The 26,317-nt window shown below is 40.4% G+C and overlaps 1 protein-coding gene across 1 annotated transcript; it reads right to left on the reverse strand.

The window, feature by feature from the left end:
• Nucleotides 1–336: 336 nt before the first annotated feature.
• Nucleotides 337–15,585, reverse strand: LOC119692240. Its single transcript, XM_048624861.1, has 4 exons — nt 15,477–15,585; nt 6,308–6,415; nt 2,277–2,336; nt 337–1,333 (listed from the first exon to the last, which is right to left on the reverse strand). Exons 1-4 carry the CDS (start codon nt 15,552–15,554, stop codon nt 1,247–1,249), a joined length of 333 nt encoding a protein of 110 aa, XP_048480818.1. The 5' UTR covers nt 15,555–15,585; the 3' UTR covers nt 337–1,246.
• Nucleotides 15,586–26,317: the final 10,732 nt, after the last annotated feature.

Genomic DNA, 26,317 nt, shown 5'->3' on the forward strand with positions numbered 1-26,317 from the left:
ACAAAAAAGTAATCCTTTTATCGCTTTTGAAAAAGCTTGTGAATAAAAGGATTCAATTAAAAGAGTTTTAAATAAAAAGTCAACAAAGGAGACCATGACTTTGTAAAAAATTCAAATGTTATTTGTACAGTTGTACTGTTTAGCATAGATAGAGTACACCCCAGGGCGAGGGCGGGAGGGGGGCGGGGTGCGGGGTGACATTACTCACATCGTACGAGGCAGAACAAGCTGTGACGATTACCAACCCTTTTCCATATGCATATTATTATGTTTTGGAAACGTTACATAAAGTATTTTTGACAATATTTTCGTGTGGGATTTCAAATGAAAAAACGGTTTAACATTAATTTACTTGACGTTTATTACAATATATCATAACTTCATTTGATAAATTAGTATTTTTTCCGTAATCCATAAATCACTTTTATTAACGTTTCACACCAAATATCAACATTTATACACGTAACTACGTAATACATTATATACGGACTCTATTTACAAGCATAAACGATTTGTCTGCGGTTACCGCTCCTAACATATTAACATATTATATAACATCTCTTTACATGAAAACTATGTACACTTTGTATTGATATTATATGAAGGCATTTGATTACACACAATGTTCTGATATATCTACCGACAATAATCCGACATGACTTTGTCTTCAACTATCTGCTCGCCCGCGCTCAAGGAATGCGCCCCTCGATAATAAAAAGAAACATCGGAGACACACACAAAAGGATTCTAAAACCTTTCCACAACAAACAATGGAATCTCTAACGTCGACAAAACTTTTATTGTAGCTTCTGAACAAGACGGAGGAGTCTCGGCGGAGAGCAGCGCCCCGCGGGGACAGTCACTGTGCAGGGCGTCCCACGCTCGGGGGCCGCGGCCTGACTGACGGCAAACTCAAGTTAAGCCCGATTATCTGATTGAAAACACGTTTCCCGGAAACGGTGAAGTTTAATTTATGGACAATTTATGTTTGTGGAACACAAGTAAGTCAACCTATAGGTAATTCACATTCAAATTATGAAATAAAAACTTGATACTGTCAGCTGGCAGAACAAAAACCTTCCAGACAACGGAGAAAAAGTACCAGGCGCACCGAAGTGCCTTGGAAGTCGCATCACCCGCGTCACAGGTCGACGTCGCTGTCGACTCCGGCCAGCAGCGCGGCGGTGTCGGCGGTGCAGGGCGCGCGGGGGGTGCGCGGGGCGCGGGGCGGCGCGGGCGGCAGCAGTCACAGCTCTATGGCGGCGGGTCGGGACCACGTCACGCCGGCGCGCAGCAAGTGGTACATGCGCAGCACCCACCATATGCACACGCACTGCAGACAATTAAGACATGGTTAAAAAAGAAAAAAATAATTAAGAACATAAGAAAACATTAAGAAGGTAGGTATTCAAAAACAAACCAAGCCTTATTTTATGTGACTGAAACTGTACTTTATCAAGAACAATCAAATACTACGATAACATTTAAAAGTAGAGGTAGATATCTACAACAAAACACTTCCATTACACGATTTTTTTTTGCTTTAACTGTAACGTCTATGAAAAAGCTGTTAACTGATTTTATTATCCATTATAGACGGGTAAAATTTATTTTATTGAATTTACACAAATGTTCAATAGATTTAGTAGTGTTGAGCAAATAAAGTCATAAAATTCTGAAGCGTTTTATGATTTCAGTAAAGTTGATAACCACTTACTGATATTATTATTCTTAGAAGAGAAAAATAAATCGTAATTTCGAGAAAGATTAAATATTGTGGAGCTTATCAAAAAGCCATTATCGGCTCAGCGTCGCCGTGAGTCGCGCGACACGACGCGACACAACGCGACGTGGCTCGAATCAAGGGCACCGCCACCTTATTAGAATCTGGGACCTAATTTAGTGGCGATATAAGATTTTGATTTCATCCGAGTCAATAATTTCAGAAGACCCTCCATTATTAAATTTCCGATCAATTACTTGGGCTACGAAAATACTTTTAGATGACTTGGAGCATTATGAACAATATTAGAAATTCCTCGTTATTGCAGTGATTTTATTTTTTTAATAACTTGGGTTGCAAAAATAATTTTGTGATGTATGGGAATATTGAATTGTAAATTCCTCGTTAGTTATTGGGGGCTTTGCATGGCCAAATACGAAATTAAGTAGCGTTGCCCTTGATTCACGACATAAGTATATCATAAAACACGGATATATATCGTATGTTGAGATGACGTCGAGCCAGTGCCGGTTTACCGTATGGAGACACTCACCTGCAGGACCAGCCTGGGCAGCAGGAACGCCACCTCGGCGCGACACGCCGCGTCGAACCGCTGCAACAGAGAGCGGGGGTGAGGCTACCTGTACACCAGTGCGGAGCGAGTGGAGAGGAGTGCGAGGTAAAAATTAACCAATGAGATTGCTTAAAAACTTCGCTCAAGCAATTTGCGCTCCGCTCATTGGATGATATTTGCCTAACACATCGCTCCGCTACCCCGCTCCGCATTGGTGGACAGGTACACTTAGGCCCGGTTTCCACCAAAGCAGAGAGGAAAGGAGATGTGTTTTGTTTTTTTCCTCTCTAAAATGTTAAAATAACGAAATATGATTGGTTATCAAAACATATCTCCTCTCCTCTCTGCTTCGGTGGAAACCGGGCCTGAGCCGGGGCGAGCGGGGCGGGGAGGGGATAAACAACGCAGCGGGAAACAAGCTCGAGGCAATATTGTTTCTAGATACTAGATAGATAGAAAGGTTGCACTGAATGGAAGATATCTCTTTTCGCTCGCCACAATCATGACTATTGAAAGCATTGATCAGAAACGGTTCATGTTTATCTGGAACAGACAAACTTATAGCACCCGTATTTTTTATGATGGGATGAATAGCTAAGAAATTGATTGGTAAGTGTTTGAGTAAAAAAGATTTATGAATTTGTTGGCGAGGTCTAAGCCGTCTATTCCTACGCCAATATAAACTTGGAGTTTAAAGTTGTTTGATCTTCGAAGTCGAGTTAAGCTCGTCGTGAGCGTGGCTTGTGCCACACTTCGTCTCCTCTTCACACACAAACACACACACACACAACTGAGATATCGAGATTGAACTCTTCCGTCACGGCTGCAAGTTAAGTCGTTAAGACTAACCGCTAACATAATCTGTTCCTCCTACTGAACGCCAAATTAATGCCACCAAAGGACAACATTTCAAAAAACTAAAGCTGCTATAAATCGAAAACCATTTCGAGATTTAGCTCTAAAGGCCACAAAAAAAATGTTTTTGTATTTTTTGGATGTATCATTTTCGAGAAAATCATAAAATAGTAAAAAAGTGCTGATGACGTCATGCATCAGGTGCGATGCATTTTGATGATCAAAGCCTATAGATTTAAAAACAAAGTAACTGTCACTTTCATTTTTGATTGACGTTGACGTTTTATGGTGACGTTGTTTTTTATTTGGGTCATTTTCATTAATTCTGTTCTGACACTTTCTGACTATTTTATTTATTTATTATTAAGAGATGACCTCTATATAATATGTCCCAGAGCATGCCACTGCCTACACAGCTGAAAAAATGCTTCTGCTTATTTTTTTACATGATAAGTACCTACTTTCCATCATCAGAAATATCAAGGTCATTTGAAAATGACCCATTTGTTGGTTGGCATGTAAAGAAAGTTTAAATGTCACTTGTCAGTGTCATTTATGTTTTTTTTCGAGACTCAGGCAATAGACAAAAATAAAAATTTAGCCTAATATGTTAGGTCACTTCCGGTTTTAAAATAATTAACTTTAAAGTTAAAATTAACATGCAAAAATTTATGTATATACAAAATAAAAAAATACGGGTCCACTAATTTTTTATAAACTTTCCGAATAACTAATAAAAATATAGGGTAAAGAAAATGAAATGTTGTCCAATGAAGTTAATTATTTGTGTTAATTATCGATTAAATAATGTATAGTAAATAATAAAATAATAATATATAAACTAACATAATCGATAAAATACATGATTTACAGTGTATTAGTACTAAATATTTTAAAGTTATGTCTACTAACATAATAGATCTGAGTTATCTAACTAAAGAATAATAATAAAACAATTGTTGCACCTATAAATAAACATTTTCCTCGAATAAATTTCAGCAAAATAATTATAATGTTAAATAGTGTAGCAGAATGAGCTATTCAAGCCCAACTATGCGCTACAATTTTCTTGGAAATAGCAATAATTAATTCAAATATGTATCCACTGAACTCAATAAATGAAAGTTTAAAAAACGGTGCGATTTGCTTGTTCAGATCGAGCGGTGCTAGTCTTGTAGGCTATTTCATAGTTTGCAAAAGGCAAGAAACTAGTATCGTGTAAATGGGCCTTTACTAGTCAGTAAGCCAACGCCGCAGTCATCAATATTGACTGTGTTTGTGGCGGGCCCACGTCGATCAATGGCGGCGGCGGCGGCGGCGGCGGCGGAGACGTGTAACTACAACATCCACACTAAACACCGCTACAGCTGTGCGAAGGCAAACCACATCAATAGAAACACTAAATCCTTTGCCAAACGAAATACGCTCCCAAAGCTTCAATCCTAAAGCAGAAAGTTGACGTAGATTGGGAAGCAAACGAGTCGGGATTTATTGGCAAAGTGCGGGCTGTAGTGAAAGTTTTTTCATAACACGCGCGCTGTTGCGGTGTAAATGTTCTGCTGAATGTAGTGGTTATTGCCTTCAGTTGGGGCGAATGTTACATTTCATCACATAAGTGAGTTATTTTAGCTTGTTACTTGATCATATGATTTTCATTTAGTTTTGGATTGGTAAGGGCGTGTTACTATGTATGTAAGCGCTATTGTAGGTACCTCATGTTGTTATATAGGTAATATATAACTTCTTATAATGAAAAGTTATAAATTTCATTATGAACGTCAAGATACGTTGATGCATACACTTTTATCAGTGAATGAAAAAGTTCGTCCTGTAAGATGACCTTAATAGACTTTACAGTAGCAAGTTCTACCTCGAGTTACCATTTTATCTAAGTTTACGACCATGAACGGTTATTACAGCCATTAAACAACAATGTAACGTTCATGTAAAAGGTCTACAAAGGAACGGATCCCTAGAATCCAATAGAATTTAAAGTGACTTTAGAATAAAACAGCAGGTTAGGTTAAAATAAAGGTATCAGCTATATGTAGGTACATACAAGGATAGAGTGGCGTAAAAGTAAGCACCACAAAAGTATTCCGCCGATGCGGCGGGTAAATTCTCTCGAATGAATATTATGATGATGACTGAATAACGAAAATTTACGATCAGCAAACATACTCGTACGTACATACGTTAAATAAAAGTTTACCAGCTGACTCGCTATAAGTATTCTGATAGATGACAATAAATGCGATTCATACACACACACGCACACACAAGCCGAGGATACACACAAGGGTTACTCTATACTGACGAAAAAAAACGATCGAGAGCTTTCATGCAATCGTCACGTTTATTAAAACCAGATAGAGTCGTAGGTAGCAGTATTCCGAAATTTAGTTTTTCGTCATATAGAGTAATACCCCAGGGCGCACCGTCGAGATAGCAGATCCCGTAGATGGATAATGTCAAATTCAATTTCCTTTTTACCCTTGCTATTTTGGCAATAACATGCAAATCAGCTTAACTGAGGAGTATGAAGGTACAATGTATTGTATTGAGCGAATATCGGCTTGAGACGCCGACGGCGATGTCGCATGATCTTACGATAACTTCAGCGTCAAACGCGAATTTAACGAGCAGCGAATATCATACATTCACATTTGTATACCTAAGTATAATAGGAAAATGTGTGGTGTGAAAACTGCCAGCTTGGGACGGGATTTTCAATCTGAGGTTTTCACTTGAGCAGGGATTTCGGAAATGCGTCGACAAACGAAATATGATACGTTTCTCAAAAGAAGGGTATGATAGGTTTAACGGTATCGAATAAATCATAGCGCGAATATTTATGGCTATTCTGGAATAAGGGAACAGATGGTTCAGCTATAGATATTTATAAGTTTTAAAATACGATTCATCTGTATTTCTTGTCTACTTCTTAAAGTTTCAAAGGCCACAAGGGCTTCAACTGAGAGCGAGTTATTTGGTATGATTGAGTCGTTGATGGCGTGGCGTGGTATGTGCGTGCGGTGTGTGTATGTTTGGTACCTTTATCTCGGTATGATTGAGTTTTTGATGGCGTGTAGCGCGATATGTGCGTGTGTATGCATGTGTATACATGAGTGTGTGTATATGTGTGTTCGTGGTACCTTGTTGACGTGGTCGCGCAGCACGTTGGAGTAGACGGTGGCGAGCACCTCCAGCGCGGCGCCCGCCACGCCGCCCACCACCCACGGCACCACGAACGATGCGCTCTCCTGCGGAAACACACGTTACTACATTATCAGCCGACGCAACACGTCTTACACTATCAGGTCTCGTCCTAATTGGCAGTGATCGTACGATGGCGCTATTCGTGCTTGTCGTGCGATATGTTCAAACATAGTGCAATCCCAAAGTGTCCTATTTGAACTTCGCAAGTCACCGTGGGGGCACATTATATTCTGTATTTTTGAATTGAACTTGACGCACGAAGAAAAATGCATCGCGCCATCGTACGATCGCGATATTGAGCCCACGCCTTAATCAACAGTCGTATAGGACGGTGAAAGTAGAACCTAGGGTAAAAGGGTAGTTTCCCTTCATCCTTACATACATACATCACAAAAGTATGTCATATACACTCACGAGCGACGAAAAAGTTCCACTTACAAAATGTAGACACTAAATGACCCGACGTTTTTAGCCGGTTATATTCTGATGCACTGTTAAATGTACTTCAATATTACAGAGGGCGTACGTCATTTAGGGTGCTTTTCCACCAGAGATGTGCTATGCAGCTATGCTGCGAAGATGTGATATCTACGCTACGAAAATATGTGACCGTTTCCACCAATACTACGCTAGGTAGCTGTGCGAGGAAGATGCGCTACGAAGATGCGCCGCCGCAAAGTAGCTGTGCGAGAAAGATGCGCATCTCGAGCTATGCTATGTATCGATAGTGGGGAAACGACGGGGGCGGCTACACCACTCGCGATGGGCCATAGCACATATCCATAGCACGCATCCATAGCACGCATCCATAGCACACATCCATAGCACGCATCATTCCATACAAAAAACATATCTTAGTTGAATCCGTTTCCACCAGTGCTAAGCTATGTGCTTGGTGTAATATGATTGGTGGATATCAAACGCATCCATATCCATAGCATCGTAGCATAGCACATCTCTGGTGGAAAAGCACCCTGAGTCCAGTCTTTTCCGTTTAGGATTAATTTGGTACAACTTTTTCAATTCTCGCGAATGTATGAGATAGTATATTGTGATATGACGTTGTCGTAACGTCACACATTGTGGTATCGTTAACATAATGCTAATGCGTCGCTAATGGCGGCTAGTTTCAACAGCGGCGGTGGCACGCATTAGAGATCACTATTGGCAATTATATATCGATCAAAAAAGGCGACGGCTGTTTTCTATCGCTCATGCTGGGTACAGGAACTGAATAAAAGTAAATTACTTTAAACTGAAAAAATAACAGTATTTGGCACAAGCTTCCGTGTATTACACAAAGAAGTGGAATTTTCCCTCACTCGGCATCGCATCAATATGTCGTGTATCAAATCAAATCAAATCATTTATTTGTTTAACACAGGTTAATGGTAAGGTGGTAAATATTAACAAAGTTCCGCTATGCTATGCCACAGGGCGTACAAATATTTTAAAGATTAAAGTCCATGCTATATATGACATGCAATAACTAGAAAGATAAAAGAAAAAATACATATAAAATTTGAGCCAAATAATAATTTTGTTGCAAAAAATATAAATAAAAATAAATATAAAAAAAAACCTAATGAACTCATTAATAAGTTTGTCAATGTGTGTGCGTGTGTCTATGTCAAGAATGATTATATATTAAATTCGTCTTATTAAATTAAAATGGTAATAAGTAATAAAATTATTTGTTTTAGAATTAGTAAATGTCAACAAGGAATTCATTTATAGAATAATATGCTTTATTGATAAGATATTTTTTTAGTTTAAGTTTAAACGCATTGAGATCATCAATCTGTCGTATGGTATTTGGGATTTTATTATAAATTGCGGGTGGCATTCCGAAAATATTTTTACTGGACTTGGCCGTTTTGTGTCCAGTATTGCAGATTCTGTCACCGTAGCGCTGACTTTTAAATCGTTCAAAGAGATTGGGGTTCGACTTTACAAATGCGGCTACTTCATACACATAAAGAGACGGAAATGTAAATAAATTATTATTTTTAAAATACGTTCTGCAGCTATCTGTGCGTTTAAGTTTGAAAATTGCACGAATGCATCGTTTTTGTGATTTAGATTAAGGAAAATCGTAATAGAGCCTCAACGTTACCTTTGTAGGCGATTAAAACTGTCTCTTTATTCGCAACTTTACCTAGTTTGTGTAATGCATAAGAGAATTGGCTTAATTTTTTTGTGACATGTTCAGAGTGAGATCTTCACGACAAATCACTATCTATGTACAGACCTTCTATTTTATTATTATTATATTTAATGTCAATATTTAAAATGTCTGAATTATTTGGATTAAATGTCATTATTTTAGTGTATTCCTTACAATATAGCAGGCCATACTCATACCCGATGTATTATAGTGTTTTGCCAGGGAATGTGGTGGAATCGACCGCGAATAAATAGAATTATCATCGTACACAACATTATAATGTAAGATTATTTAACAATCATGTGTGGAAATGAAGAACTCATTCCACCATTTTCTCTCGTCGTACGCAGTATGTCGGGACGCTGATGCCAGTTTCATGAGCTTGATGAGCATCGAATGGTCCGCAGTAGCCGTCGTGTTTATGTGTGTGTGTGTGTGTGTGTTAGCTAGATGTTACATTGATTGAATATTCCGCAGTTATCTATGTATTCTTTGACTCGGTGTAACACGACAAACAACAATAAACGATGAAAAATCGACATAAACCAGTCATCACAAAAAGCACAAAGACATTCTTTCCTTTCATCTTATTTAAACATCGTGACGCTATTTAATAATATTTAATTCCGTCAAGTACTTAGGCACAGTTCACAAGAAACCCAAGTTTATTCAAAACAATAAAAGCCCATTTAAGTAAAGTCTGCTCACATTTGCCATTATTCTTTTTTATTGTTTGTTTTCCACTCAATGTACTTTTATCTGCTGAATTCAAATTAAAACAAACAACTAAAAAGAAAAGTAAAACAAAGGTCCCGACCAATTTCCTGCGTTTGTAAACGAACATAAGTGAAAATATTCGCGAGATACCTACCTACCTACCTACTAAAACATCGCAACGGACTTAACCGTTTCATGAAAAATTAAGGAGAACTTAGTTTAGTAGCATTTACTAACTTGTTGTTCTCAAGTAGGCAGATTCATGATAGTTTTCACAAACTATTTCAGTAGGTGTGTACTGTGAGTAAGACAAACAGTAAGCCCCGGCTTAAGGTCGAGGCTGGTGAGGGCGGCGCGGGGCGGGCGCGGGGCGCGGGGGCGCGGGCGCGCACGCTATCATAGACACCACTTACCTCATCATGGGACTCTGGTAGCTGCAGGTGCCTATAATAGATTATACCGCCCGCGAACAGGCTTACAAACTTCCATCTAATAACTCATGCGGTAAGAAGGTAGGTAAAGGGTAAGGCCAAAATTAGTTGTCGAGTAAATGTGAAACACAAACTTCGGTCTATCAAGGGGTCCGTTCTCGAAATTCTAATGATATTTCAGCTTCTCGGGAAAAGACAGGGTTCGAAGTATTTAGTTTCATATAATTTGGGATGTAAACTGTTTTTGAAAGGCCTCTATTCGGTTTTCTCTGGGTAGCACTTGGGCACTTGATAAATTTAATTTATGTCTACTCCGTAGCTGTTCTCACCTTGTTTATTGGAATATTTTCAGTTCAGGTACGTTTTAGAATTTGTAATGGGATCCTTCACTCTTTCCCTTAGCTGAAAGCTTAATTGGATATTTGAAACGTTGGTGTACTTTTCGGTTTAATTTGAAATTAATTCAAAGCATCAGCTCATAATGTTCTAGGCACGATGATTAATGTGCGGGCTGTGTGGCAAACAAAGCGTCGACGGCGGCGGCGGCAGCGGTGTGGGTACAGTCTAGTGCATGTTGGCTACACAGTATATAGCGGGAGCACGCGGGGTGGATGTGGCCGACAGTACCTAGCTCCGTGTCGCTCGGGGTGAGTCAGTATTGACTCTACCGACCGCCGCCCTCACTGTACCTCTATACCAACTAGCATTACTAGTTACGAACCTATAATCTATAGCTACAAGCACCCGTCAGCTACACAATGGCTACACAGATCGACCATCAGACAGTGGCAACTAAGCGCGGCGATTTCTCAGGTAAATCCCACTTTAGCGGCACAAAGAAAACAATGGAAGACTAATCGGGATAGTTTTTGCCGGCTCCGGCCGGAGTGGAGTGGTTTGTTTGCGTCATCTGGCGGTTCCCAGCAGCAAAAACCCTCAGTGAGGGAGCTGAGGGCCCGCCCTGCTGGCGCCTCGCCAGCCCGACGCTTCAATAGCACAAATTGCATCGTAATGAGTTCTTCACTTTACATTGTGTCTCATGAAATTTAAGCTCTTGTTCTTGGGCCTAATGATTTTAAATGAACAAAAGCACTTAATATTCTGGGAGAAATGAAGACTAAATTGTTAAAATCACAGATGTAAATGTATGTATTTTAATGAATTTGTAATGACAATAATTATACATATGTAGGTACCTACTTACCTGATTCATTGCTAACAAACAAGTACCGTAACAGGTTCCAAAAAAGACAATAATCGGCAACAAATGCGTAATGCAATTAAAAACGTATAGATAATTAGTGAAAAATTTTAATGTACTGACATTTGTATCGCCTCGATCGTAAATACCTATAGAAGCCTGGACAAAACTTAAATGGGCAAACATGACTGCTCTCACTTCGGAATGATAATAAAATTCATTTGTGCTGAAAAGGTGTGGCAGCGCTAGTGTCGCAATATAAACACGGGCTTGTAAACAGCCGCAGCGGTGTGAATATAATGCTCCAAAATAATTGAAAAAAGCAAACGAGCATTAATCCATACAAATAACATACGTTTTTGTTTTGTGCATTTTTCATGAGTACCGTTACACACCGATGCGCGATGCAAGTTGGAATTTCCACGAAAAAAAGCGTCAAAATTCCAGATTTAAACCTTTTTATAACTATAGAAAAAATAGATCGTGCTACTTGTGTGTAGAGACAGTCAAAATGCAAAGTACCAAAGGCCAGACTATTGCCCGTAAATGCAGTTAAGCTGTCGGGCTAGGGCTAGGTCTAGGTCAAGTTTCTTGTGAAATAAAAATTAACTTGTAGATCGCTACTTTTGTCAAAGTCAAATGATTAAATCGACGTAAAATATAACAATTATTTGTCGATAGTCATAATATCTCTACCAGCAGCCTGTCTCTCTGCAGCCCTATTTAGGATAGCACTGCTCTCCTTGCTCAGCCTTGGAGAGGGCTAGAAAAGGTGCCCTAAAAAATTGCTCACCCCAACTACAATGAATGGTAGTAACCGCGGCTGCCATTGCATCTTTAAAATCGTGGTCGACGTCACAGAATAAATAACAAAAATACACCCATGAAAATGGATATGACCTTTGGCGCATGGAATGTAAGAACACTTCTTGACCGCAAAGAGAACAGCTGTCCCGAACGAAAGACCGCAATAGTAGCTCGTGAGCTCTCCCGCTATGACGTAGATGTGGCTGCTATCAGCGAAACTCATCTCGCTGATGAAGGAGAGCTGGTGGAGCACGGCGGCGGATACACTTTCTTCTGGAAAGGACTCGCAGCCTCCGAACCGCGGCAATCAGGTGTGGGTTTCGCAATAAAAAATCGGCTTGCTAAACAGCTCCAAGAATTCCCGGTGCACATCTCAGACCGAATTACAACTTTGCGCCTACAACTTGACAATAATAACCACCTTAATGTCATCAGTGTATATGCGCCTACGCTAGACAAATCTGATGACATTAAGGATCGATTCTATGAGGAGTTGACAGAATCTATTGAGAGCATACGTCCCAGGGAACAGATCCTTTTACTGGGGGACTTCAACGCCAGAGTAGGTCAGGATTTCGCAGCCTGGCCTAAAGTCCTAGGCAAACATGGAGTAGGCAAAATGAACGAAAACGGACACCTGCTACTCAATCTTTGTGCACAACACGACCTGGCGATAACGAACACTATGTTCAGACTCCCTGCCAAGCACAAAAACACGTGGATGCATCCTAGATCCAAACACTGGCATCTTATAGACTATGCTATAGTGAGGCAATCAGACGTTTCCCAAGTCCAAATTACTCGCGTCATGCGTGGAGCTCACTGTTGGACGGATCACCGGCTTGTAGTCACTAAGCTGTGTCTCCGTCTTCGTCGTCCTTCTAGATCCTCCAAACCAAAGTCGCCGTGTCTCAACTTGGATGGGCTAAAACATCTCGGGACGCGGGAAAAGTACGTCGAAGCAGTGACTGCCGCGCTGCCACACAGTGACACGGGAGTCGGTAATGTTGATGCGGACTGGGGTACTCTATCTTCTTGCATATTAGACACCGCCAAACATGCTTTGGGACTAAAAGTTCAAAAGAATGAGGATTGGTTTGATGAAAATGATGAAGTTCTTCGGGAAGCAATTGACAAACATCGGCGTCTCCTCCGGCAGCGGGGAAAGAGCCATCGTAGTGTTTCGGAGATCAGAGTAAGTGACCTGGAGCTGCGCAGACTAATTCGGGAAACAAAAAATGAATGGTGGCAAGGCAAAGCCTGCCGAATGCAATGGCTGGCAGACAATAACCAGCTTGGGGAATTCTACGCTGAGGTTCGAAAGTTGATAGGTACAACTTCACTTGCAAAAGTCCCACTTAAGCCTGCTAGTGGCGATGGCCTTCTTAAAAGCAAGGAAGAAATACTCGAACGTTGGGCAGATTATTTCAACTCTCTGCTAAATGTGGACAGAGCTGTAGATCTGGAACACATCAACTCGACCCCACAACAACCCGTATCTAGCGATCTGGATGAGCCGTTGACTAGAGAGGAGGTTAACCTTGCAATTAAACAACAGCAGAACAAGCGTGCGGTTGGCGTGGATTTTATACCGGGGGAACTGCTTAAATATGGCGGTGAGGAACTACACTCGGAAATATGGAAGCTTTTTAGTCTTATGTGGAATAAGGAAGAGGTCCCTCCAAGTTTTAAAGTTTCGCGCATAAAACCTCTATATAAGAATAAGAGTGACCGTTCCGATTGTGGTTCCTACCGCGGTATTTGCCTTCTATCAGTCCCTGGAAAAGTGTTCGCCAGAATACTCCTAAACCGCCTGATGAAAATCTCCGAAACATTGCTGCCCGAAACCCAGTTTGGCTTCCGACCTGACCGTGGCACAGCTGAAGCTGTCTTCTCAGTGCGTCAACTGCAAGAGAAAAGCAGAGAGCAGGGCCGTCACATGTACCTGTGTTTTGTTGACCTCGAGAAAGCTTTTGACAGCGTGCCTCGAGAAGCCCTCTGGTTGGTGCTGAAAAAGATAGGGTGCACTGAGAAGTTTGTGAGACTCCTCAGACTCCTCCACGACGACATGCAGTGCTGCGTCGCTGTCAACGATGAACAATCTGCGTTTTTCCCCGTTACTTGTGGGGTAAAACAAGGTTGCGTTCTCGCGCCTACATTGTTCGCGTTGTATTTTGCGGTCGTAGTCCGAGAGGTCTTACAGACTTCTATGGAAGGTGTCCGCATCCGTTTTCGCACTGATGGCAGCGTGTTCAATTTGGCGAGGCTAAAAGCCCGCACCAAAGTCTCACACGCCATGGTTACTGAGATAATCTACGCGGATGACCTATGCTTCGTGTCAGAGACCTCAGACGGCCTGCAACAGCTTATGGCCGATTTAGACAAGTCCTGCCATAAATTTGGCTTAAGAATAAGTGTCAAAAAGACGGAGGTAATGTCTCTAGATATCGACGGTCACGAGGCGCTTAAAATTAAACTTGGGGATGATGAGCTGAAACAGGTCGATAAATTCCGCTACCTGGGGAGCACTCTAACATCAAAGTGTGACCTTGACGCAGAGATCAACAGCAGGATCGGAGCTGCCGCTGCAGCATTCGGCAAGCTGGATAATAAGGTCTTCTGCTCACATGATATAAAGCTGGGTACAAAGATCTCAGTATACATGGCGGTTGTTCTGCCTAACATCATGTATGCTGCGGAAACTTGGACCGTGTACCGTCGTCACATCCGCATGTTGGATCGATTCCATCTAAGATGTTTGCGTAAAATCCTAAATATCCGATGGTCTGATCGCGTGAGGAATACCGAGGTGCTGCGTCGAGCCAATGTGGGTGGCATTGAGGCTTACCTCATGCGGCGACAGCTTAGGTGGTGCGGACACGTGTCTAGGATGTCAGAGCAGAGGGTCGCAAAGCGCATCTTCTATTCAGAACTTGAGGAGGGCAAGCGAAAGCATGGCGGACAACTCCTCAGGTACAAAGATGTGCTGAAGCGCCACATGAAGAGGTGCGGCATAGAGCCTTCTCAGTGGGAGAAGCATGCCGCCTTAAGACCTGAGTGGAGGGCTTTGGTTAAAACCAAAGTCCGTGATTTTGAAGTCCACCGGCGCGCCGAACTCGACTTGAAGCGCGATGAGTTAAAAGCCCGACCACCTGCGCTAACTCAATATAATTATGAGAATGGTGTGCTCACATGCCCGCAATGTGCGAGGATCTTCAGGAATAAGATAGGCTACACAAGCCACATGCGAGCACACGAGCGACGAGTCTGATCCTCGAAGCGGTCGCCGTGACCGAAATCGGTCGGACCGCATCAATCAATATCTCTACCACCATAGCATGGCATATCTCCTGACTGGTTTATCATATGTGAAAATGTTGTTTCCAGACACTGGAACAATGTGAACGGCTCGTCACAGGCCCTCGGGGCTCCGCGCGTTTGTACATGACTGTTACATCCAATGTAACACGCTCTATCCTGTGATACCATCAATATGGACGCCGTATAGTGTGTGTGTATACTGCATTCACACATACTTGGCACAAAAGAAAAACATTCTTGTTGTGTCTTTTTATTGGAATTTATTTAAAAACTAGATTTTAAAATTAAACGTTCGAATCTCTATACCTATGTACCTATGTTAGGTACCTACTTACTAGCAAAAATGATTAATTTTGCATTTTTAGAATAATATTTTGATTTAAATAATACACGTTTAGCTTTTATGCCAAGTATGAATGAATGCAGTATTTGCGCACGTGTGTGTGTGTGTGTGCACTCACCTTGTAGATGCCGTAGAAGAGGAAGAGGCTGAGCATGGCCGTGAACAGCTGCGTGGCGATGATGGCCGCGTACGCCATCTGCACACCTGCGGGACGGAGGGAAACTATTAATGATTTTACTACAACAAATAATTGTGTAAATTTGATTTCTATATATTTTTATGGGATTAATTTGGTATGTTTGGTGATGCTCAGCAATAAGTCGCGTCGTCTGTTGCAACCTCAAGTCATGTCGTTATCAGCCAGTAAAACGGGCGTCTTTCCTAATAAAATACAAAGAGACGTTCAAAATCTCGCATAGGGTCACGACACGACGATGGGAAATAGAATGTAATTTTTCAATGAAAAGATTTGTCCTATAATCTTTTAAATCCACCAGTTTTATATGCGCTTTGGCTGGATGTTACATTCTCTACAATTTTTAATACTTTTCAATTACATTTCGCTGGTTTCTTCCGTCCTATAGTTGAAAGAAGCCGTCTTAATGCATAAAAAGGCACACATCCGCTGCTGCGACAGTGTAATCTACGTCACTGGAAGCTTGTAAAGTGATATCTGCCGCTGAAGGTAAAAGTAGCTGGCACAGGGGACTCGCAGCGTGTCGGTGGCTCAAAGTGAAAGTCAAACACACACACACACACACACAAGTTTACACAAAGGAGGTCCGGCACAACGAGTGTGTGTGTGTTTGTGAGCGCTGAAGCTCATTGATAGGGAGTAGATGCTTCTATTAGCTTCACTGCAACAGGCAGTGACTACCTTCAGATTATAACAAACTTCATTGAGCTCCAACACTGCAGAAGTCATGGCTTCTGTGTGTCCTAACTTGAAAAGTAGATGAATAAAATACTTGATGAATATTATTGTAAGTATCCTTGGTAAATGACTTCCACCAACCTGACGTCGTATTTGAACAGCGGTAACTCTACCCTATGTGTGTTTGCTTTCGTTTTAAACTGAAAAGTTTCAATGATAAATATTTGCGTGAAAGTTTATATTGGAGCGTATTTGCAAAACACTCGATGCCACCGGGTGGAGCCAGCAGTGGCCTATTTAGTGGAGTCATCGCGATGTAACGAGCCTTAATGTATCAATTAAACAGTTCTGCATCAGCGACGCCATGTCCGGCTGAAAATGCAAATTAAAGTGCCATTGTAAATGTTCGCAATTGTAATAGTAAATCTCATTTATCTTCGCAATACGTCATTTACAATTTACAACTTCAAATACTCATATATTATGTAGCTACCTACATATATTATGCGTAAAGTTTAACCAGATTTGTATCAAAAACGCTCCATCTATGAGCCCGCGAATGCCCAGCCCGGCCCGTTACTCGAATAACTTTTAATCAGCCGCTCGCAAGTTACAGTAACAAATCAAAAAGTAATATCTATATAATATTTCCGATACTCTTTGCTACGTGGAAGTTGTGACTTGTGGTGACATGGATGAGGGACGGCGGGACGCGGGGCACGGGGCGCGGGGCGCGGGGTGCGGGGCGCGGGGCGGTGTGCGGGGCTGCTGATAGCTGAAGGCCCCATTGTTGGTTTGTACCCAATTTGAGGAAGCCAATTTATGTGCCGTTTGTGACCCGGACGAGATACAGATGAGGGGTCCTAACATAACAAATATTAAATATACTTAAGCAAACGTATGCTTTTCCTGAGTCTAGTATAAATATTAGTTATCTCATGTCCGCTGCAAGTTGTAGCCGGACTAGGGTATCTCGTGGGAAATTCCGATTTGTTGAAATAAATCCATGCTGAGAACGGTAGTATATTATACATAATATTATATATACGTATGAGAACAAGATACCAGCAGGTTCAGGATTGTGTCGATTCTAACATGTAACAGGGTGTCAATCTGTTATGTACACAGCACAATAAAGCCCTCCTCGCATCCGCCAGCTGTACATTAATTAATTCAGAATTTGTTCATTTAGTAAACATGAAATATTAATGAACTAACCGAATACAATTATCAGCTGAGCCTATACATAAACATGAGAGACACGGAGACAAACACCCCACAGGAACATCCCGCGAAGGCATCTCCCCCGCCGATACAACTTTGTCACACTAATGAGCCAGAGCGTCCACATCGACGACTTTACAAAAACAACCAGTTCCAAAGATTGATGAAGTTTGAGGCTGCTGTTGACAACATCTTAATTAAGAGTTAAAAGTTAATCAATTATCGCCCCTTATTGGCTGAGCGCCCGCGGTCCCGCTTACACAATGTACATATTTGTTCATCCAGAGAGCAACAAACAGCGGAACTGAGCTCTAAATAAACTCCATTTAAAAGGATTAATACCATCAGCCTCAGTGAGCTTATGTTCAGTGCCATATTTACCTACTAATCCTAATACACACACACACACACACACACACACACACACACACGCGCGCAAACACACACGCACGCACATACTCATAATATAGTTACTCTCCACTCAACAATGCATGTATTTAAATTATTTTCTTTTAATATTATCTATAATTTTGTTTCTATTACTAAAATTGAATTGCATATTTTTATTTAAATTATATTAATGAATGAATGAGTGTATTTGCACAAAAAACGCATGATAAGTTTATATTCAAATTTAACATACTTACCTCTTACCTAAAAGAGCAATGATAATTATTTATTTATTTATTTATTTATTTTATTATATTGGTACACAAACAGTTATAAGAATACAGAGTTTCAAACATATACAATATGAGGTTACATTTCCTTCCTATAACCGACGAGAGTGCACACTTCAGTTTAATTATTAAATTTTGAAAATATTAGCTAAGAGCTAGTTATCACTACAGTATAACATGCAGGTACGATAATTTAATAAAAAATATATAAGAATTAATATAGCAACCTGTAAATAATTAGTTATCAGATATTGACAGTTTGGCAAGTGCCCTTTTGAAGGTGGAAAGTGGCTGTCCCAAGATATCAATAAACTTATTTTCACTAACGAGATCATTGTACAAGCGGCATGCCCTGTGCAAAGGATTGTAAAAAGCAGCATTTATTGTTGTGGAAGGTATTCTAAAAAGTTTAGGATTTCTGAGTCTGTAATTTGTATTTATTTCAATCTGTTCAAGTAGAGAGGTGTGTGAGATGTTATTTGTTATCTTATAAAGCATTAACAGAGATGCCTGGTCACGCCTACTGTCAAGCCGGTCCAGTTTGAAATACTGTAGTCGTTCATTGTAGTCTGACAGAGAGCGCCTGATCCCATAGCGTGAGGCCAACATCCGTAGGAACTTCTTCTGTATGCGTTCCAGCCGAGCACAATGTACTGCATAGTAGGGAGACCAGATAACCGACCCATACTCAAGGATACTCCTTACTAGTGATAAATATAAAGTAATAGCACTTTTGGGTGACTTGAATTCTTTGGTTACACGCATAATGAAACCAACGAGTTTGTTACACCTTGCCGATAAATATTCATACTGTTCCTTAAACAAAAGTTTTTGATCGAAAATGACCCCGAGATCCTTGACCTCGGATTTGTGGCCAATTATAATATCATTCAATGAGTAACCAAATCTAATCGGTTGCAGACGACGCGTGAATGAAATTGAATGGCATTTGCTGATGTTAAGATGCATTTGGTTAGCACGGCACCAATCAGAAACGATTACCAGGTCCTTCTGGAGAGCCAAAGAATCTTCGGTGGTATCAATTTCCTTAAATATTTTGAGATCATCGGCATACAAAAGATAGACATTCGCATTGTAGTTTATAGACTAAGTCGTTGATAAATATCACAAACAGCAAGGGACCCAAGTGGGAGCCTTGTGGGACACCGGATGTAACTACAGCTGGGTCAGATTTAAATCCGTTTACAGCAACAATTTGGCTACGATTTTGTAGGTATGAAGTAATCCAGCGCAGCAAGCTGCCGTGTATACCGTAATGTGCAATCTTTTGACAAAGTAAGGTGTGGTTTACTTTGTCAAAAGCCTTGCTAAAGTCCGTGTATATACAGTCTACTTGTTTTCGTTTTTCAAAGGCTGTGGTTAAGAAGGTTTGAAATTCCAGAAGATTAGTAATAGTGGATTTGTGTGGCATGAAACCGTGTTGTTTAGGTGAAATTATATGTTCAATGTGAGAAAGTATCTGTGGATAGACCATTGATTCGAATAATTTAGCAAAGCATGATAATATACTGATCGGACGATAGTTTAGACAATTGCTGCTGTCTCCTGATTTCAATATAGGGACAATATAAGCATCTTTCCATAGTTTTGGAAAGACACCCTGACTTAATGACTTGTTGAATAGTATAAGCAATGGGGTTACGAGTGCATCCGCGCAAGATCTAATGAAGTGGGGTGAAATGCCATCTGGACCAGCGCCCTTTCTCGAATCTAGATGGTATAACTTTGTTAGAAGATCGTTTTTACGCAGTGTGACATTACTTAGGCAATCGTTAGGTGAGATATTGATTTTGGATGAAAGGTTATCGCTTGAAGGCTTGTTAAAAACAGAGATAAAGAAATCTGAGAATAGCTCGCATACCTCCTTGCCATCTGAAGTGCATGTGTTTCCGTACGTCATAGTTTTAGGTATGGAGCTGCAGCTTCGTTTGCTACTGACGAATCTCCAGAATGACCTAGTGTTATCATCCTCTAGAGATTGCTCAGTGGAAGAAATAAAGAGATCATAACATTCTTTAATCATTTTCTTTGACCTTTTACGTAAGACATCGTACGAGTCGTAATCTCGAGGGTTACCGAACCTTTTAAATTTTTTGTGGTACCTTGATTTCTCTTTGATACAACGTTTAAGAGGTTCGCTAAACCATATGGGGAAATTACTTGAGTCATTTCGCTTCCGCGGGACATGTTCACTAATTATTTGATTAATTTTGCTATAAAATATGCTCACTGCGGTATCCGTATCCGGAACGTCTAAAAGTTCGGGCCAATTTATGTTATTTAGTTCGGTTTTAATGATATCGTAGTTACATTTGTAAAAGTTTGGTTTTAAGTTATCTTTATTGTTCTTCATGCTTGAGTCGCGAGTTAGGTTGTTTTTTACTGAAATTTTAATTGGGGGATGATGTTTGTCAACCTTGCTAAGTGGGTGGGTTTCAACAACTTCTGTAATTTGATTATTAGAAAGTACCAGATCTAGGATCCTGCCGTTATGATTTCTTACCATAGAGTGCTGGTGTAAATCGCAAAAAGTAATGAAATCAATTAGTAGAGTAGATTTAGTGTCCGTACAGGTTGAGGAGGTTATACCAGTGTTGGCGTGAGTCCAGTTTAAAGCAGGGCAGTTAAAGTCACCAATGATTATAATTGAGTCATTTTTATTCAGATCAGGCCATGTAGCACAGGGCGCTATTAAGACGTGACAAAAGTTCTCCGTCGCGCTCGCTCTTGAGACTGCGTGAAGTGAGTGAGCGCGATGCAAAACTTTTGTCACGTCTTAATAGCGCCCCGTACTAGCCCTTCTGTGATTATACGGGTATGGTTATCATAGAACTGGGACAAAGAATCATTACTTAGATAGGGCGGTAGATAGCAACAGTTTAAATGAATGGTTTGTTTAATGTGGTCATCTGGAAGTATGGTGATCCAGAGGTCCTCGTAGGTTGATTCCCAGCTGGAACGCCTTATTACCGAGTATTTCTTTTTTATGGCAACAAGAATACCGCCGCCTTCGTCTTTTGTACTGTCGCTTGTACAACGATCACGTCGAAATACATTATATCTATCATCAATAAATTCCACATTTTCTATGCCGCTATTCAGATTTGTTTCGGTTAAGCAAACAATATCAAAGTTCGAACTCAAAAGTTCCAAATAAAAATCTGTAAGTTTGGATCGAAAACGGTTTACATTCTGATAGTAGACATCCATAAGAGAATAAGTAATAAAATGTGCAAAATGTATGGTTTGTACTGATCTTAATTATGCATGCTTAAGTTAATTTATTTAAGGTTTCCATATCTTTTACTAAAATAGGGCCAGATTTTTCATTCTTACGAAGGTACACCCTGCCGAACGTGACCCATACGAATTGATAAGAGTTTTCTTTGGAAAACTTTCTTGCTGCAGCATGTAGCATTTTACATTCAGGAGAGAGATGTTCAGATACGTAAATGCGCGATGCGTTCGTGGTTATGCCAATGTGGTTCGAGCTCAGGAGGTCCTTTGGGTGAGATTTGTTAAATCGGCGGACTGCAGATATGAAATTGTCCCGGTGTCTTGGTGTGGGTAGTGTAATCAAGATGCTACGAGGCTTTGGAGAAGCCGGGTTCATCTTGGCTATGCGACGGCAGTGAATCACTTCAGAGTTTGTAAGAGGGAATCCCACAGTTTCACAAATCTTGTTGACAATATGCAGTACATTTTCATTTTTTGTTTCTGGGACAGATTGGAGTTCGACGTTTTGACTTCGAGTTAGCCTTTCGGCGTTCATTAGCTTGGTCTTCAGTATCGTCATCTCTCCTTGCATACTGTCGATTCTGTTCTCTAATAACTTGATTGAGTCGTTAGTTTTCTCTACATTCACTTTGAGATCGTTTTGTTCAGCTTGAAGGAAATCAGTAGTTTCCGTAAAGTCCGACTGAAGAGTCTTGATTTCATGTTGGACAAGTGAAAGTACTTCTTGTTTTATTGAGGACTCCAGCTGGTTTCGAAACTCAGATAATTTCGTGTCCAATGTTGAGTTGAGGAGTTCTTGTATACTTGCGAGCGTGACCTGTTGGCTGGTCGACCTCATTTCAGCTGCTCTTTTAGCTGAAGTCCCAGCAGCATTGGGACTGTTCTGGGAGTGAGCAGATTTTATTTCACGAGCACTCTCTTCTTGTTGCGGCAAGTCATCGCATGACATGTTCATCTCCTGAGTTACAGGTTCTGCCGTTTGAAATTGGTGGCGAACAGGAGTATTGTCCTTGCGCCCCGTGCGACGGGTGACGTTCAAGCATGCTTCGCAGGTCCAGGGCTTCTTGCAGCGAACAAAGTTGTTCATATATGTAGAATGGGTCATATTCAGACACTGATAATGATAAACACCTTTGCACGAATTGCATAGCAATCGGTCGCCGGGGTTGACGTTTAGATTGCATGCCTTGCAGTTCATTGTCGGTACTTCGGTAGTTTTTAGCTGAATTATTAATTGACTTTTACTCTACAGTCAATTAAAATGTTATATCTCTACAATTTCTTGAGGACTCTACCAAGTGTTGTTTGTCTATGGTAATCTTTGCTCTATCTTGTTGGCTCTATGACTCTATTAAATCTTCGTGTCTCTATCTGAGATGTCCTGCCCTCTAGCGTTGAGTAGCTGAACTTTGTTTAAGCTATGTAGTTTTGATTGTTTTAATAGGTGGCGCTGATTTTGGAATGTTCAAGATGTCTGGTTATTGTAGGATTATTTATAGGTTATATTCTTGTTATTTAATTAAATCCCTTGTATTTACTCACAGATTTTGCAGTATATCATTGGGAGTTCGGTCACCTTCGTGTTGAGTCTACTGTTTCACTTTAATTTCACGTCAGTTGTTGTGCAAGGCAATGGACCGTTGAGTTTTTAAACCACTTAAATCTGGTGTTATTTAGAGGTTTCACACGTAGAAAACAATTATTCGCCCAAAACGCAGCTATTGTGCACTTATATAAGTATATTTTAGAGCACTTCTTCTAGGTTAAGTAATTTTAATGAATATTAGAATACGTAAACAATGTTATTGGTTTGACAGTGCCAATTATGATTGAAGTTATCGATGTTAACATAATTTAAGTTAATTCAGTTTATAATAAAAGTGAATTGTTACTTGTCACACCAGAGTAAACCGCTGTGACCCTACAATACAGGATTACCTAGTGTAGGGAACAGAGGCGAATAGAATCTACATACAGACCACATTCAATATAGCCTAATTAATATTTAAATTTTTATATTCTTATACTGTAACTCTGTAAATGAAAATGTAAAAAAAACTCTGAAATAAATTATGATTATTATTATGATTATACGTGTTGAATACTATAAAACCGATGGAGATTATAGCCTTTCAGAGTGCTTTCAGATATTGGGGAGACTTTTTCATTGCTCGAGAGTGTTTTATCATGCTCGCGAGTGTTTTATCAACAACCCGTAAAATACACTGAAGGACAGTGTATTTTACGGGTTGTTGATAAAACACTCGCGAGCAATGAAAAAGTTCCAGTGACATTATAGCACCAAATTACCCCTAAACCGGTAAAAACTAGCTTAATGACGCTGTCCACAACATTGAAGTGTGACAACATTTTGTGAGTGAAACTTTTTCAGAGCTCGTGTGTTTAATTAAAAATGATAGCTACTATCATAAGAAGCGGAAATTAAAAAATTCGTTTTGTTCGTCTGTATTACCTACGTGCATTTCGAAATTATTTTTCTGCTTCATATTCAATGCTAAAGGATTCGCTTTGCTTTCCATTTGTGTTATTTCGTTCAACATTTCTGTTTGCTCAAAGACTTGAATCAAAGCCGGTCATGGACTGCAAAATAAAATACAGCAAGAGGCAACAAGCCGTTCCCGAAACAAACATAAATAATTCAGGCGCGCGCCGCGACTTGGGGCAAGAAGATTACGGTGAGGATACTACAGCCTAGTTGCCGTGCCGTGCCGTGGCTATGTCGTGTCCGCGCCGTGTCGTGGCTAGCAAGGGCCGTCGGGGTAACATTATCTATCACACTAAAAAGACAAAACGAAAATTGGTTCAGCCGTACGGGAGCTACCGTAGCTCAGACATACTCGTATACACTTATGCACATACATGCTAAACTCACAAACAATGCTAAACTTTTGCCGTCGGCGGTTAAAAATGGAACAAACTTACTGATCTAAGTCGGTATTAGATAGGATCGTACAGTTTACAGCGATATGCAATTATACTCAAGCTGATAGAATACGTGAAAAAGCGAGCAGCGACAAAAAAGTCTTTCATTTTTCTTTTAAAAACACTCTACATTTTGCAAACGATTTTCACGCTGTTAATAGGTTTACAGCTCTGTGCGACTGAGGCTCAACAAAAATTTAATTTCGTTCAATTATTGTCCGCCCCCAGAGGCCGCTTCCACTGGTCCCGTGCAGAATGATGCGCCCCGGCCCCGCCCCCGCGCCGCCGCACAGTGGATCCAATGTATGGGAGACGTTGGTTTTAAAAATAAGATGTAATATTACGAAAAACAAAAAATGCATTCGTATTCTACTATTTAATGCATTAATGACTCTTGATCTTAAAATATCAGGAATTATTTGAGAAAATGAGTTTTTTTTGTATGAAAATGACTGTATCGATTTCGGCCTTGTTTCAAGTTGCAGCCACAAATATCATAAGTCGTAAATGGAGCTACATTTAGTAAGAAGACACTTAGTGCGCCAAACGTGCGCTTTTTGGTATAAAGAGTTTTTTAGGTTATTTACATATATTTTTTAAAACAAAAAACCGTGTTATCACTTCGTATTCCACTATTTCATGCCTTCATAACTTGTTTTTATGAATTTCTTTATAACTGTCATATATCGGGAATTATTCAACGTCTCCCATACATTCGATCCACTGTGCGCCGTAGTCGCCCGCCCCGCCGCCGCCGCCCGCCCAGCGGACGACTCGGAACCTCTTCACAACTTGCAAACTTTATCTGCTGCAGGTCTTCAGCAACATATTGCATGTTTCAAACTCGCAACTTTAGAATCGTACAACTTAAACGGGCATCTTCAGTCCGCATATTTATAAGTAATACCTACAATTTTAAAGAGCAATATGAATATTTTCAATAGTTTATACTGGTTACGTATTCTACCTATATTTAACATAGCTCTGTTTCCAATATGGATTCGTCCGGTGCAAGGAGACCCATCTTGTATGATATTAAACAATTTATAAGTAGGTACACTTCATTATGTGTATCCATAAATAAAATGTCTCCATTGGCCGTTATGTTCCACACATCACACATCCATACAACACGCGTGCACATCTCTTGTGAAAACGCAGCCTTATGTTTGGAAAACTTTGTCAGAAAGTCGCCGCGATAATAATTTTAGGCCATAAAGTGTGCAAATGGGCGAAGGGTCGTCGACGACGCGATAAAAGCCACGACAGAAACAAATAAAGCTTTGAATGAGCTGAGTGAGCGGTCGCGGTGTTTTATATCTTCTGGAGGGCGTCCCACGCCGGCTACCTATAACGGAAGTCTGCGACCGTCGTCATACGCATTTTGTAGCCATTTAATCTCTTTTACTTCCATTTTATGACCAGGGAGTAATTTCATAGGCTTTTATTATGTTAAGTTACACACAGCTTCACTCACTTCTTTCCACGTGATTTTGAATTAGGATAAGTAGGTACTAAAGTATAAACCAAAAATTTATATCGTTTTGCCGTACTTTCAATCCAAGAGTCTCCATTCCCCATGGCAAAACCGAGCTTGCGGGGCAAAAGATATGAAAGGTATAATATTAATTGAAAGTATAATTCAGATTAGCCGAGCGCGGGCCAATAGGGGGCGACAATAGGCTCCGGGGGCGAGCACAATCCACACCACACCGCAACTTGGACCATTACTGGCTATATCTGAACTCGGCGACCAGATAAGGACACGCTTTTGTCTAACTGTGACTGCGATATTGTATTAAAGTAACTTACAAACTCGTTGTCGACCTACGGGGCAATTCTCGACCTCTGCCGACGCTTTTAGTCGCCTGCCAGTGCCGCATTTATTACAAAATTTTCACTATTATTTTTGTTATTGGCAACTAAACGCAACTACAAGTTGCATACACACTCGAGAGCAATGAAAAGTTTCCAGTTATT

The sequence above is a fragment of the Plutella xylostella genome, chromosome 13 (genome assembly GCF_932276165.1).
Source record: "Plutella xylostella chromosome 13, ilPluXylo3.1, whole genome shotgun sequence".
Lineage (NCBI taxonomy): Eukaryota > Metazoa > Arthropoda > Insecta > Lepidoptera > Plutellidae > Plutella > Plutella xylostella.

Bases quoted from the DNA above. Each gene is read 5' to 3' on its own strand.
- LOC119692240 (XM_048624861.1), bottom strand. From the start codon at position 15,554: ATGGCGTACGCGGCCATCATCGCCACGCAGCTGTTCACGGCCATGCTC. The intron at 2,337-6,307 runs GTACCACGAACA...TCTCTGTTGCAG, and splicing joins TGCGCGACCACGTCAACAAG to CGGTTCGACGCGGCGTGTCG. The intron at 1,334-2,276 runs GTGAGTGTCTCC...AATTGTCTGCAG, and splicing joins TGCCCAGGCTGGTCCTGCAG to TGCGTGTGCATATGGTGGGT.